This window comes from Oncorhynchus gorbuscha, linkage group LG04, assembly GCF_021184085.1.
Source record: "Oncorhynchus gorbuscha isolate QuinsamMale2020 ecotype Even-year linkage group LG04, OgorEven_v1.0, whole genome shotgun sequence".
NCBI lineage: Eukaryota > Metazoa > Chordata > Actinopteri > Salmoniformes > Salmonidae > Oncorhynchus > Oncorhynchus gorbuscha.
The window spans coordinates 19,268,914-19,284,787 of NC_060176.1; the positions used below are offsets into that span (position 1 = coordinate 19,268,914).

At 41.7% G+C, this 15,874-nt stretch overlaps 3 protein-coding genes across 6 annotated transcripts in view; 1 reads left to right on the top strand and 2 right to left on the bottom strand.

The window, feature by feature from the left end:
- LOC124033800 (neuroplastin-like) overlaps positions 1 to 7,538 on the bottom strand; it is a 44,849-nt gene extending 37,311 nt beyond the window's left edge. The window contains exon 1 of one of the 4 annotated variants that reach the window (XM_046346129.1): positions 6,920 to 7,529. In XM_046346129.1, coding sequence (XP_046202085.1) covers positions 6,920 to 6,995 — 76 coding nt within the window. In that variant the 5' untranslated portion in view covers positions 6,996 to 7,529. Of the gene's footprint in view, positions 1 to 6,919 lie in introns of all 4 variants that reach the window. The other 3 variants (XM_046346127.1, XM_046346125.1, XM_046346128.1) reach the window with 3 other exon arrangements.
- Positions 7,539 to 8,520: 982 nt separating this feature from the next.
- On the top strand, positions 8,521 to 10,234 carry LOC124033130. Its single transcript, XM_046345070.1, has 2 exons — positions 8,521 to 9,162; positions 9,537 to 10,234. The coding sequence occupies exons 1-2, from the start codon at positions 8,545 to 8,547 to the stop codon at positions 9,687 to 9,689; spliced, it is 771 nt and encodes a 256-aa protein (XP_046201026.1). The 5' UTR covers positions 8,521 to 8,544; the 3' UTR covers positions 9,690 to 10,234.
- Positions 10,235 to 12,063: 1,829 nt separating this feature from the next.
- Positions 12,064 to 15,510, bottom strand: LOC124033803 (UDP-glucuronosyltransferase 2C1-like). Its single transcript, XM_046346134.1, has 2 exons — positions 15,358 to 15,510; positions 12,064 to 14,038 (listed from the first exon to the last, which is right to left on the bottom strand). The coding sequence occupies exon 2, from the start codon at positions 14,016 to 14,018 to the stop codon at positions 12,438 to 12,440; it is 1,581 nt and encodes a 526-aa protein (XP_046202090.1). The 5' UTR covers positions 14,019 to 14,038; positions 15,358 to 15,510; the 3' UTR covers positions 12,064 to 12,437.
- Between the last annotated feature and the right edge of the window lie 364 nt (positions 15,511 to 15,874).

Here is a 15,874-nt window from a genome sequence, read left to right on the forward strand (position 1 = left end):
CATACCAGAACCTACACAGACCAGAGCCTACACAGACCAGAGCCTACACAGACCACAGCCTACACAGACCATAGCCTACACATACCAGAACCTACACAGACCAGAGCCTAGACAGACCAGAGCCTACACAGACCAGAGCCTACACAGACCAGGGCCTACACAGACCACAGCCTACACAGACCACAGCCTACACATACCAGAACCTACACATACCACAGCCTACACATACCACAGCCTACACAGACCACAGCCTACACAGACCACAGCCTACACATACCACAGCCTACACATACCAGAACCTACACAGACCAGAACCTACACAGACCAGAGCCTACACAGACCACAGCCTACACATACCAGAGCCTGCACAGACCAGAGCCTACACAGACCACAGCCTACACAGACCACAGCCTACACATACCAGAACCTACACATACCAGAACCTACACAGACCAGAACCTACACAGACCAGAGCCTACACAGACCACAGCCTACACATACCAGAGCCTGCACAGACCAGAGCCTACACAGACCACAGCCTACACAGACCAGAGCCTACACAGACCACAGCCTACACAGACCACAGCCCACACAGACCACAGCCTACACAGACCACAGCCTACACATACCAGAACCTACACAGACCAGAGCCTACACAGACCAGGGCCTACACAGACCACAGCCTACACAGACCACAGCCTACACAGACCACAGCCTACACAGACCACAGCCAACACAGACCACAGCCAACACAGACCACAGCCTACACAGACCTTGTGCCATCTTGCCTGATGCCCAGATACATACAGAGTCATTAGTGTTTGTTTGTTTCTCCTGAAACAAATCATCCCCCATCATCACAGAGGGTAAAGCCCATCCTGGACGCCCATCGTCTCTGCTCAGGCTGCCTCCGAACTAAAGCATCCACTGAAATAAAAAAACTGGACCGGCCTCACATCCTCCACTCTTGGAGGGCAACAGAAAGTGAAGAGAACCAGGAGGTTTTCATAGAAGAGAGTAGCCTGTAATGTCATTAAAGGTATACTACCACAATTACATAGGTGATGTGAATGAAATGATTCCATAATGAGGATGGATTCATATACAGCACAGACTGAATCACAAGCATCCATTAATCTCTGTTTATTCTGCGAGGCACTTCATTATGTCATACAGCATCATATAGAGTATACTGTGGTGAATAGATCCCCTCTGAGTATGTGTGGTGGCCCATCACACATGTGCCCGGCCTAGTGAGTGAGTTGGGGAGCTCTCTCCCATGAGGACTGAAAGCAGAGCACACATCACCAGGCAGGCATGCAGTGGCTTTGAGTCAACCACTTGTAACCTGCCTCCCAGTCCCACAACACAGACAGACCTCAGCTAGATAACCCCAAGGGCCACTGCACTGGCTACGTGCAGGGGATTTATTTTTGTGCGGGCAGGGAGATATGAGCATATCTATAGTTGGATAAATACAAACAAACTCAAAGTGGAGTATATAATGAATGTTGGAATTTGATATTGAAATCACGGGCATTACAGATCTAGCGGTAGTATCAGTGTACTGTGGTGTGATGCTCCATTGTCTTAGCCAGTATATCTGACTTTTGTAGGAGAGCCAACTTAGCTGGCTTCCAGCATCTGGTTAAGAGGTGTTACACTTGGCCGATTGCCCAAGATTTCACAAAGCCTCCTGCTCTGACAGTTGTAAATGAGTCACTGCTGTGGGTTGAAGGATGATGTATCTGTTCCTGAGCTGCTCTTAACACATCAATGGGTGGGTGGCTATAGATTTCCTAATTCGTTTGAACAAATCAACAATAAACCTTGATGCCTGCATGAATTAGAGTGGTGTTGTGGATAAATGGCAGTTAGCAACAGCAGCTGAGATGAGAGGGAGGAGGTGACTTCTGCCATCTTACTGTGACTATTCAGGGACAGCCATTCGGGTCATAGAGGGGAGCCACCGCTTTCATCAGAGTTAACCCCCCCCCCCATCCCCGGCTGAAATGGGCTTATCCCCCTCAACCAGCAAACATTGCTCCCCGATTAACCCTTTCAGGGGTCAAGATGACAGACAACCCGGGCCCTCTGTCACTGTGCAAAGCTAGCATGGTTAAGATACCACAGGACTAGCTGACACTCATCCATGTCACCATAACAGTTTGTGACAATAACTATCAAATGAGGGGTTTTCTTTAGTGGACACACTGTGACAACACACATTGTAACCACGAAACAAATCTCGCAGAACGAATATTCTACACAACCACATAACAACATTAAGTCTCCATTTTGTTTCAAATTCCGTCTAGCGTCTTCCATGTGGGTGTCATCCTCAGTAGCTGCAGTATGTCTGGTGTGTACTGTGTTGGAGGCTGTGGGGTGCCTGATGCTGTTGCCATCGGTGCAGTATGTATCATGTTTCACAGTGGGCTAGTGTGATTTAGTGGAAGAACTGGCTTACGTCCCACAGCACATTTTCCGGTCTCACAGATGTGTCCTCTGCTACTCAGAACATGGGCAGTGATACAGCATGGACTTACAGTTACCAAGCTACTCTGTACCGTACAGTTAGGTCAATTGAATCCCTTATTAATTGTAAGCGAGATGCCATTTTAGGTATCCTTTTAAAATGTTGCCTGGCCCTGGTTCAGGGAATTTGATCATGAAATGTGTTTCGTGATACAAGCTGGGACTGTGTCGATAAACTGTCTGTGGCTTTGAGCCACACAAACCTACTAATACTGTACTACATGAAGAAATAATGAGAGGTCGTCGCTTTCCGTCTTATAGTAAGATAACAGACGCATTTAGAGCAGCATTGAGTTGATGCTTGACTTGGTTCACGATTCTATTGGTAACTCACATCAAAGGAATTCACATTGTGGTCTGTATTCTATGTCAACTCAAAAAGAGGATATTCTACACACAAATATCCTGAACAATTGAACAGCTGTTATGGCTGTTCAATTGTTCATAGGGGGAGATTATCCATGGTGCATTGCCATAAGCAGCATCTTAAGGTTAGAGACAGGAGAGAACCCCTCTTCATATTTCTCATGCATAAAAGAACGAGGCCCTTTAAGAGCTTAAACGTTTCACATGCATCTAGTGAGTCTTCAGAGAGCCAAACAGCTGTGCACAGGGATGCTGCTACCCATTAAGAGTTAATGGACTCACTTTCACAAAAGGACGTTAAAGCCACAGTTCTCTGTGCTCAGGGTGCTGTGTCTCCACTCTATAAATAGCGACTGGCAGCAGAATGGACCAATGCTATTTACAGTCCTCCTGAATCTCAGCCATCTATGGTTGGTCAGGCTCCCCAAGCATATAGAGGTATAATGGCCTCAGCTCAGCTCCCTCCTCTGCTTCACACATACTGTACTGTGATTAAATCCCCTGCCCTTATAATTACACTTCTTTACACGCCATTGCCCCGAATCGGAAATATTTCTGAGGAAATCAAACGTGACATAGTGAAACCTGCCACGTTACATCACTCACACTAAATCCAGACTGTGAAATATGCATTCATTTATTTGGAGGATGTACCCATATTTGCGCGACCAAATAGCATCAGTAAACCATTCATTAAAATATGACTGTATTACTGTATTTATATAACAGCCTCATAAATGTGTTTTACAGTATCTAGCTACAGAACTGTATCTCACTAGTGTCTAAAGCCCCAACATCACGTTAATAAACAGTAATAAATCAGTAGGCTAATAAAGAAAGGAGGTGTATCAGTCCTCACCAGTTACAGTGATGCTCAGACAGACAGAGTGACAAGGTAGCACCAGTCTGTCTAAACCAGCCCCCCGGGAGTCTCAGCAGAGCAGCAGAGCCCATGGTGGAGGGAGCCCTGTGTGTTGCTATGGGACCCAGGGAGAGGGCACTAACACTGGGAAAAGACTGGAATGCCTTCACTTGGGCTTTACCAAACAATAGAGGGCGTAGATCTGACTTTGTGGATGGGGACCATCAAAGCTTGTCCTCATAGAGACATAATTCATCCACCAGATCAATTAATGAATGTACACGGAGTGTACAAAACATTAGAAACACCTGCTCTTTCCATGACATAGACTGACCAGGTGAATGGTTATATCTATCCACTTCAATCAGTGTAGATGAAGGGAAGAAAAGAGGTAAAAGAAGGATTTTTTAGCCTTGAGACATTTGAGACATGGATTGTGTATGTGTGCCATTCAGAGGATATTTAAGTGCCTTTGATCGGGGTATGGTAGTAGGTGCCAGCTGCACTGGTTTGACTGTCCAATAACTGCAACGCTACTAGGATTTTTACGCTCAATCATTTATTGTGTGTATCAAGAATGGTCCACCACCCAAAGGGCATCCAGCCAACTTGACACAACTGTGGGAAGCATTGGAGTCAACAATGCTTGGTGTCAACAAGGGCCAGCATCCCTGTAGAACACTTTGGACACCTTGTAGAGTCCATGTCCTGACGAATTGAGGGCAAAAAGGGGTGCAACTTCATATTAGGAAGGCATTCCTAATGTTTTGTACACTCATTGTACACTAGCAGTAAGCAGGGTTGGTGGCAATTCCATTCAAGAATCAAACTGAAATGCAAATGTTTTTCTCATAGAGAATCATAAAGTAGAATTGGAATTTCAGTTTACTTCCTAAATTGACTGAATTTAAATTGAATTGAATTGACATCAACCCTGGTAGTGAGAATAGTAGAAAACTTGAAAATAAAAGAGAGCCGCACACTCTAGGAGCTCAGATGCAAAAATGTAATTACCAACGTTTCGACAGCCAAGCTGTCTTCATCAGGGTATAGGGTACCCTGACAGCTTGGCTGTCGAAACGTTGGTAATTACATTTTTGCATCTGAGCTCCTAGAGTGTGCAGCTCTCTTTTATTTTCAAGTTTTCTACTCCGCTAGCCAGCACCTCGCCTAAATAGGTGTGCGTTTATTTTTCTTCTAGTGAGAATAGTTTAGCCAATGATTGATTTCTCTATTCTGCTTTGAGTGACTATTGCTGTACAACTTCATATTACAATCTTTCGGTGTTTACAGTGCTAACAGTCATTTAGCAGACGCTCTTATCCAGAGCGACTTACAATAGTTAGGTGAAACAACTTCATATTACAATAGTAGCAAGTAGATTTTCCCTCAACAAAGTAGATATCAGCAAAGTCAGTTCTAGCAGTAATAGACTGGTGCATTTTTATTTGTTTTCTATAGGCCTATAACACAATCCAAAATGGCAACTTTCGTTATTTAAACAATTTTTGTCATAAAATGTACCAATAGCTGGTAGTAGCTCAGCTCTGAGAACATGCATGAGGTTGTGTTTTGTGTAGAAACTGCCTCTGATTGGTGTGCCCCCTCTGGGTGACAGAAGTGATTCACTGGGATTGGCCATCCATCAGGGTCATGTCAGGGAAAGCAACCCTTAACACGCAACAATGAGAAGGCTCAGGCATCCTTCATGCCAAGCAAATGATGCTTCCCTCAATGCTGCCCCTTGTGAATGACTGTGTGTTCATCAAAGACCGAAAGAAATAAACTTGGATGGCCCATGGAGAGACAATTGAAATCAATCAAATGTGGAAAGTCATTGGTGATAATCATTTGAAAGGTTATTCATCATATTGCGGAATAAGATATTATAACCTTCAAACATGTAGGCTACAGACAGATAATCTAAATGTGTTTTGTTGGAAGTTGTGTATATGTGTTGAGGTTATCAACACTCTGCTTTGAGCCAACAGTGATTATGTAATAGAATCTCAACTCCACTAACACACACTAATGGGCCTAATATTTCCAGGAAACCAAAGATGCTGTTTACTATAATGCCGATTGTATTTGGGGGGCAGAAAACTTGTCATGTCCTTTCCAAATATCAACACTGTCACTAAGAATGATATCAATGACATTGCCTGCCTGTTAATTCACATGAGATGTAGAAATGACACACACACACACACACACACACACACACACACACACACACACACACACACACACACACACACACACACACACACACACACACACACACACACACACACACACACATTCATATAAAGTGTAACATTGACTTTAATTATGAAAGCCCAATGATTTGTTTGTTGTGTTTTAGCCAGAGAGAGACTATGGGCTTAACAGTCCTGTGTCGTGCAGACTGTTTGGCAGGTTCTTCAACAGTCATCTATCTCCATTACAATGCATTACGCTGCTCTTCTTCACAACATAACAAACAATACCTACATCCCAAATACTAAATATGCTACAATCAAAGCATGTCAACAATCTGTGCATTCAGTAATCTATTTATCAATGAAGACAAATCATTCCTGGAGACTAAGAAATGCCAATGTATCCATCAAATAATAATAATATAACACTAACTCCAAACAGAACGAAATATCTAATAGGGCTTATATTAGGAAATTCCAAACACAACTATGCTCTGGTTTGCTGTAAGATATTTATGCTCTGGTTTGCAATAGCATATTTATCTAGTTTCAATCCATTTCCATACACTATAAAATTGAGAACCGTGTGCGTAGGGAAATGGTCGTAAAAAAATGAGCACCCTAAATACTGTGAACAGAGTTATGTAAACGAGTTTGTTCCAAATAAACACTATATTGGATGTCATAAGGTGAATGCACCAATTTGTAAGTCGCTCTGGATAAGAGCGTCTGCTAAATGACTTAAATGTAATGTAATGTAATATTGCGATGCGTAAATGCGCCCATGGCCCTCATATTTGACATTATGTCAAATGACAGACGCCCCCTTCATCAAATCTTAATCAAAAACATATTCGAGTCACAGTAGACTCCTCATTGGAACAATTAGCAAGACACTGTGTCTGACTGCGATTGTGTACAATCCCGTGCATGGGCACATCTTCATTCTTACCGTTTTGAGCCGAGACGTAATGCAGCATCAAGTTTCCAAAAAGGACCACAGCCAACATTACTGCATTGGGCTGCATTCTTGGGGTTCGATGAGAGGACCAGGCAGGGACGAGATAAGGCGATTGTGGGAGATGAGATATTGATCGCGGGAATTAGAGATCTGGTCTAAAGGTGCATAGCAGAGGGGATGCGGAGTTCTTTAGAATGATCTACGAAGGCTATAAAGGTAAAGTCCTCCGGAAAATAACGAAATGAAGGCAGCAAGGAATGGTCCAGGACAGGCCGATAGCTCCGTCAGGGATGCCGATGTAGTAGGGCCATAAACGGAGCCTCCTTCATCGGATTGCGGAAGAGGTCTTTCGATGTCAGTGAGAGCGTCCACGGTTGTAGTTCTGAAGGATCAGAGATGCGCAGACCGATGCGCACTGGCGCTCATAGAAACGATGACCTTTAGTGCCCAACATAAAGGTGTACATTTGTACAAACAATCATTCCGAATATGCATGAATTATTGCCTACATCAATTTGATTTCCATTGCACATTTATTAAGTCAATCGCCTTTATTGACAGACAGTGATGTGGATTATTAACATCGAAACGTGGCGCAGGAAAGCTTGATCCAAGATGCACATCCACAAACGCGGGCAACCAAAAACGCTCGCGCGCAAACAAACGCGCACACAGAGAGAAAGAAATTGGCCACTTCAGGTGGTTTATCTCAAAGTAGACCTCTTGACCAATGACAATTATAGAGACACTGATAATTGCTATAATTGCAAGGAATTCAGGTAAATCATCAATCCGCCACCTGCCTGAGGGTAAGTAATTATAGGCTGTGGTTTAATCTTCGCAAATGCCATGCCCCGTCATAATACTGTAAATACATAGGAAACAGGTCACTGGGTGGTAACAACCCTGCCATGAACCACACGTATCAGCTCATTTCACTGGAAGACATAACCCGGGATACAGTAACTCCAGGTTACTGGACTGTGTATCAATCAGACTGACCCTAACTAACATGGCCTCCCATTAATCCCTGTATTCTAGATCTGTGCAGTGGTGTTACATGGGCGACATCTGGTGGTTCATTATAGAAGCCAGAATTCAACTGAATCATACTGGGTAAATTGTGTTGTGTGAACATTAGCAGTGGGGATATCAATATACGTAATGGGTAAATATTCATGTTTTTTGGAAACGAGTGGGAAACACACTATACTAAATGAAAGGCCAGACTATGGCAACCCATTCAGTCAGTGTGTATACAGTACACATGCAATATCCATTTGAGGGGCACTGTTTAAGTAGTACTGTCCATATACTGATTCTGTGGCTAAATGTATCTGAGAAATTGATTCCAAAGTTGCTACCAACTGCTACCCCACTACAGTATCCACCGGCCATTGCACTGTGAGTATGTGTGTGCTAGAGGAAGTATTGTAAATGGCTGGTCTTCTCACCCAATAGCAGAACAAACTGGACTTCCCTCCACTTTACTCTCCTCCCTCTAGTTTATCTGTGGAAGAGTACATTTAAAATCTAACCCCACCTGAAACGCCCCGCCAGCCAATCAGCTGGGGAAAGGTCAGTGACGATGACACACCCTCCTTTGTTCAAAACCAATGAGAGTAGAAGTGTGGCATTTTGTCAGAGGGAAAAACGTACCCCTAGAACTGTTAATCACGCATCACTTAACTGTTGCCAATGTGTTCACAACGGTACACCCTCTGTTGGGATTTTTACCTCTACTACTCTCATTTCTTGGTCTATTTAGTATGGAAAGTAGACAACAATGGCTTACCAGACTGAAAAATGAACTTAGCAACAGTCCTCTGGTCTCAAATGTGGCTTTTGGATTTATCCTCATGGGACTAGAGAAGCTGGTGGAGCTGGAGTTTGAGTGTCCTTGCAATCCTAAATGGAACGGAGTGTTTTCATCTGCCTTCTTCATCATTCCTGCTGTCATGGCCTTCACGTTGATGCTGATCATTCAAGGATGCAGGTGCGATACGTGGTGCCAGAAGACTGTGTCTTTTTCCAGTTTTGTTCCTGCAATCGTGTGGCTGATCTTGTTGTTCCTCGATGGTCAGTACTTTGCTTGTGCAATGACAGACTGGAAGGGCAGATTTGTCATAGTTGATAAAGCAGCACCGCAGAAATGGTGTGAGCCAACTAGTGAGGGAGATGTCACACCGCAAGAACTAATGCTCCGCTCGCAGCAGCTATTTGTTGTGTCTCAGGTGAGTCTCATTTCATGCATATCACTACATTGTTACATGCATATGTTTCATTATATGAGGTGGAATGAGGAGCTAGGGGCCATATGTATCAAGCGATTCAGTGAGGGAGTGCTGATCTAGAATCAGGTCCCCTCGTCCATGTAATCTTATTCATTAAGATCAAAAAGGCTAAACTGATCCTAAGTCAGCACTCCTACTCGGAAACACTTGATACATATGGCCCCTAGCTCTTCATGTTACTCTTCATGTTACTGCACAGCTCTTACCTGTTACAAAGCCCTCTACTTATGTGGGGTGATGGTCTATGCATTGCAGTCACATTTAGGATGTTATTCACCTTGTTCAATCTTTATTTCTGCCCCCTAATGTATCAGGTTCTAGGTATATTTCTTCTCATAATCATCTGTGTGGGACTCATAGTGTATGTGATCAGAGAGAGCTGCCCGCAGGAGTCTGAGAGGCAGGATGCAGACGTAGCAGAGCTCACCGTGCTCAGGATGAGCTCTCTGAGAACCAGGACGACGTGAGAGGACAGCCCCCCACGTTTGAAATTACTCTTTCTATTTGTAAATAAGGATTTTGGGGGTGATTTCTTTTACCGTTTTTTGGATTTACCTTTTTGCATTTTCAATGGCACTATCATTCAGAGAGTGATTTCATTTCATGAAACTAATGAAAGAAAAGCCCATACAAGGTTGCATGCTGCACCCATGGAATGTACATGTGTATACCATGAATATACGTCTTTACCATGTGCAGACTTTTCTTTCATTATCATCAACCGCATTTGGCCCAGCAACAGTGGGAAAATTTGGGACTTCATACCACTACACACTCTCATGACCTGCCTTCCATGAAATATATGTTTATACAGTCATGTAGACAATCTGATTCTAACTGGTTGAGCCAGTTTTAATTTGTTGCTTCATGATGTCAGTACCTCATGTATATTTCCGACATAGACATATATTTTGACTCATTTCAGACACAGTTCTAGGTCATATAGTATGTATAGTACCAGTCAAAAGTTTGGACACACCTACTCATTCCAGGGTTTTTCTTAATTTTACTATTTTCTACATTGTAAAATAATAGTGAAGATATCAAAACTATGAAGTAACACATGGAATCATGTCGTTACCAGAAAGTGTTAAACATATTTATATATATATATATATATATATATATATATATATATATATATTCAATTTGAGATTCTTCAAAGTAGAGACCCTTTGCCTTGATGACAGCTTTGCACAATCTTGCATTCTCTCAACCAGCATCATGAGGTAGTCACCTGAAATACATTTCAATGAACAGGTGTGCCTTGTTAAAAGTTCATTTGTGGAATTTCTTTCCTTAATGCGTTTGAGCCAATCAGTTGTGTTGTGACAAGTTAGGGGTGGTATACAGCAGATAGCCCTATTTGGTAAAAGATCAAGACCATATTACGGCAAGAACAGCTCAAAAAGGCAAATAGAAAGGACAGTCCATCATTACTTTAAGACATGAATGTCAGTCAATCAGGAACATCTCAAGAGCTTTGAACGTTTCTTCAAGTGCAGTCGCAAAAATCATCAAGCGCTACGATAAAACTGGCTCTCATGAGGACTGTCACAGGAAAGGAAGACCCAGAGTGTTACCTCTGCTGCAGAGGATAAGTTCATTAGACTTACCAGCATCAGAAATTGCAGCCCCCAAAAATTCTTCACAGAGTTCAAGTAACAGACACATCTCAACATCAACTGTTGATGTTGGAAATCTGTCCTTTGGTCTGATGAGTCCAAATTTTAGATTCTTGGTTCCAACCACCATGTCTTTGTGAGACGCAGAGTAGGTGAATGGATGATCTCCACATGTGTGGTTCACACCGTAAGGCATGGAGGAAGAAGTGTGATGGTGCTTTGCTGGTGACACTGTCTCTGATTTATTTAGAATTGAAGGCACACTTAACCATTATGGCTATCACAGCATTCTACAGCGATACGCCATCCCATCTTGTTTGCGCTTAGTGGGACTATCATTTGTTTTTCAACAGGACAATGACCCAACACACCTTCAGGCTGTGTAAAGGCTATTTGACCAAGAAGAAGAGTGATGGAGTGCTGCATCAGATGACCTGGCATCCACAATCACCCGACCTCAAACCATTTAAGATGGTTTGGGATGAGTTGAAAAGCAGCCAACAAGTGCTTATCATATGTGGGAACTCCTTCAAGACTGTTGGAAAAGCATTCCAGCATTCCATATATATATATATATATATATATATATACTGTATATATATACTGTATATATACTGTATATATACTGTATATATATATATATATACTGTATATATACAGTATATATATATATATAAAAAAAACATGTTTAACACTTTCTGGTAACGACATGATTCGATATGTGTTATTTCATAGTTTTGATGTCTTCACTATTATTCTACAATGTAGAAAATAGTTTTAAAAATAATAATAATAATGAGTAAGTGTGTCTAAACTTTTGACTGGCCCAGTATCTGAGCTGGGCTGGGCTGGGCTGGGCTAGGGTGCACTTCAATACCTATGGTTCCCATTGTGGCCATCTGTAGGTATGCAATAAAGGATTGGTCTTTACCCTGTCTGGGAGGAGTACCTCTCTTGACTGGCCTTCTCATTCTATTGTGAGGCCCATCCCATCACTCCCAGACCACTGACTCCCAGGCCCAATCCTAGGCCCAGCTAAAATACATACAATAGTTGACATTATTCAGAGAAAAAAGATATATCTCATACTAAGCAGAATATGCACATGTAGCACTGTCGAAAGGGAGTAATGTTATGTGTCGTCTCATGTGTAAAACTGGATATTAGGTTTAACCAGGGACAAATTCAAATGTAACAACTGCTCATACTCACAGTCTCTCTGTACAATGCATTTTTTATTAAATAAATGATTTATTTAATGAAAAAAAAGCCCAGGCTTTTGTACAGTGATGTAACACGTACAGAATACAATATTATTGCTTTACTTGACTATCAAAACAGAAGTTATGCCATCATTTATATGATGAAATATAGTACATATGAAATGTTTTTGGCTGCAGAGGTAATAAAACAACGCTAATATCCATCACTGTCAAGTAGGCAACTATCCATTATGCTAACATGTGGTATCAATCTCTCTTGCCAGTAAATAATGTATTTACATTTTTGCTTTCTCAATGAAACATGTACTGTATTTGTCATTGGTGTTTTGCTATTCAAGCCAATACACAATGGCCTTCTCAAATGACTTCATTCTTGTTTAATTTTTAGTCTACTACACATCCTGAAGCATAAACACCTGATGATTGCAACAGTAGTCAGCATAATAAGTAGCACAACAGCCAGTAAAAACACCATTACATCTACAGAGTGGTAGGAGTACCAGGGCATTCTGTAGGACTCTGTACGCAGGTGAGCAGCACCTTTGTGTCTCATGACAAACTCAATCCAGAAGAGGGCAGTGTCCAGGGGTTCCATTGGCACGTCCCGGTGTAGCCTGGAGAGTCTCTGCATGTTCATCCTGTAGGACGGCTCATTCAGAACTTCCTGTAAGGCCTGGAGGAAGATATCTCTGCTTATTGTAAAAATATCCAGGATCTTCGCTGCTCCTCTGGCTTTCATTTTGTGAAGATTGTCAGGTTGATCAAAAATCAGTGGTAAGCCTACTATTGGAACACCGTGGTAGATAGCCTCTTGAACCCCATTTGTTCCTCCATGAGCTACAAACAGCCTTGTCTTAGGGTGTCCTAACAGATCATTCTGAGGCATCCAGTCAACTAGTAAGGTGTTGTTGCCCAGAGTAGCTGGCCTGTCTCCTTTGTGTCTCCAGATTACCTTCTGAGGCAGTTGGGAAAAAGCAGCAGCCAATTCATCAGTTAAATCACGAGGAAGCTGTGCAACTAAGGTTCCCAAAGACATGATAATGACTCCATGTTCCCCTGAACTATGCACAAACTCCTCCAGGTCTTGGGGAAGAGGCTTGGCAGGTTTACACTGGAACCCTCCCATATAGATAACATTAGGCATGGTGGGACGAGGGAACTCAAAAACAAAGTCAACTCTCATGAGCCATAAATCAGCAGCTTGAAACAATGAGAAGTAGTCGACCTCAGGACCAAAGTACTGACTAACTAAGGCAGTGTATTGTGGACTAATAGCATGTGAAATCTGAGCAGAGCTCATTCCATAAATCAGTACATTTTTTACTTTCTCAAGAAAAGTCATTTTGTCCGTTAACTCTGCCCCTACCATAGGAACATATGAAAGAGGAGAGGGAGCTATAGCAAAATGACCTTCACCGTGAATGGTCCATCTGACATTAAAAACAACGGGTAAACTAAGGTAGTGTGCCAGTATAACTCCCCCTGCCATAGCAGGATCAGTCAGAACCAAGTCGTACTTTGCATCCTGGAGAGATTTGATCAGCTCTTTATTCTCAAATATGTATGTAAGCATTTCACAAATCTTTTCATGCATCTCTCCGGCTTTTACCGTGAGCTCCATTTCCAGTTTAAAACGAGCCCATGCACCCTTTCCCTCTCTCTGGATCTCCAGAAGTCTACCCACAAACACTGTGGCAAAGTCCTCATCAAATCCACCTGGAATATCAATTGGGATTGAACTGTAGTGAGGGGAGGTTTCCTTGATGTACCAGCTGTCTGATGGCCGTACTACTGACACACTGTGACCTCTTGAATGCAGCGCTTCAATAATGACATTCATGTTGATCCAATGGCTGCCTTCCACTGGAAACACCAGGACCTTCCCACCATGAACAGTAGTTGGCCATAAGACCAGGAGTGTGATTAAGACTAATATAAACTGATGCATCTCGTATCCTTTCAGAAGACCTGGGAAAGATGTCATATATTTTTTAAATTAGAATGACAAGACGACATTGAATATTCCTGAGTGGTCTAGTTACAGTTTTGACTTAAATAGGCTTGAAAAACTATAGCAAGATTTGAAAATGGCTGACTAGTAATGATCAACAATCAACATGACAGAGCTTGAAGAATTAAACAAATACTAATGGTGACTTCTGAAAGTATTCACACCTCTTGACTTATTCCACATTTTGTTGTGTTACAGCCTAAATTCAAAATTGATTAAATATATTTTTTCTCTCACCCATCTACACACAATACCCCATAATGTCAAAGTGAAGACATGTTTTTAGAAATGTATTTTAAAAAATCTATACAGAAAATGTCATTTACATGAGAACTCCATTCGGTTTATTTTTTTATCCTGAAAAACTCCCCAGTCCTTAACGATACCAACCACCACTATGCTTGAAAATAGAGAGAGTGGTACTCAATCATGTGTTTGTATTTTCACTCTGTCAATTAGGTTAGTATTGTGGAGTAACTACAATGTTGTTGATCTATCCTCAGTTTTCTCCTATCACCGCCATCAAGCCCTGAGCGGTTTCCTTCCTCTCCGGCAACTGAGTAGGAAGGACGCCTGTATCTTTCTAGTGACTTTCTACTATTGATACACCATCCAAAGTGTAATTGATAACTTCACCATGCTCAAAGGGATATTCAATGTCAGCTTTTTTTATTTGTACCCATCAACCAATAGGTGTCTTTCTTTACGAGGTATTGGAAAACCTCCCTGGTCTTTGTCGTTGAATCTGTGTTTGGAATTTACTGCTCGACTGAGGGACCTTACAGATAATTGTATGTGTGAGGTACAGAGATTAGTCATAAAAAAGTCATGTTAAACACTATTATTGCACACAGAGTGAGTCCATGCAACTTATGTAACTTGTTAACCACAGTTTCTGAACTTATTTAGGCTTGCCATAACAAAGGGGTTGAATATTTATTGACTCAAGGCATTTCAGGTTTTAATTTGTAATTAATTTGGGAAAAAATTTAAAACATAATTCCATTTTGACATTATGGGGTATTGTGTGTAGGCCAGTGACAAAAACAGTATATTTAAATAATTCAGGCTGTAACACAACAAAATGTGGAAAAAGTGAAGGCACTATATGTAGGTACTGGTATGTATAGTAAGTTATACAGTAGAATGGAACTATTTCAAGGCAGTTTTAATCATTTGACCTCAGTAGTAGTACAGTAGCATAAAAGGTGAATACATTTACCAAGGTAATTAGCTTGTTGTTGCTCTTTCTAGTTTATCAATACTGTAGATTTACCTTGATAATCAGTGTTTCAACTTCCAGGTCGCAAAGATGTATAAATCCACATCCAGAATAGTTATCGTCTCCACAAATGTCCACTCAGTAGAACAGTCAATGTCAATCGGCAAAAGAGAAACACAGAAGTCTGAATAAAGCCTTCCCCCTCCTACACCAAGGAGGAAACCGTATAACTTAGATTTATAGCCCACAGACGGATTTATGAGTATATCATTTACTACACCACATGACACCTTCACTATACAATGTCACATCCTCATGAAGGGAAATCCAAGGTACAGATTTTGATCAATCAATGAACACACTAATAATAATCCATTTAGTTCATTCACAACCCTAAAGTGGTTTGGCATACATCCAAATGTAAAGGCTCAGATGGTTTATACAGTACATACAGTTGAAGTTGGAAGTTTACATACACTTAGGTTGGAGTCATTAAAACTCTAACCACTCCACAAATGTCTTGTTAACAAACTATAGTTTTGGAAAGTCGGTTAGGACATCTACTTTGTGC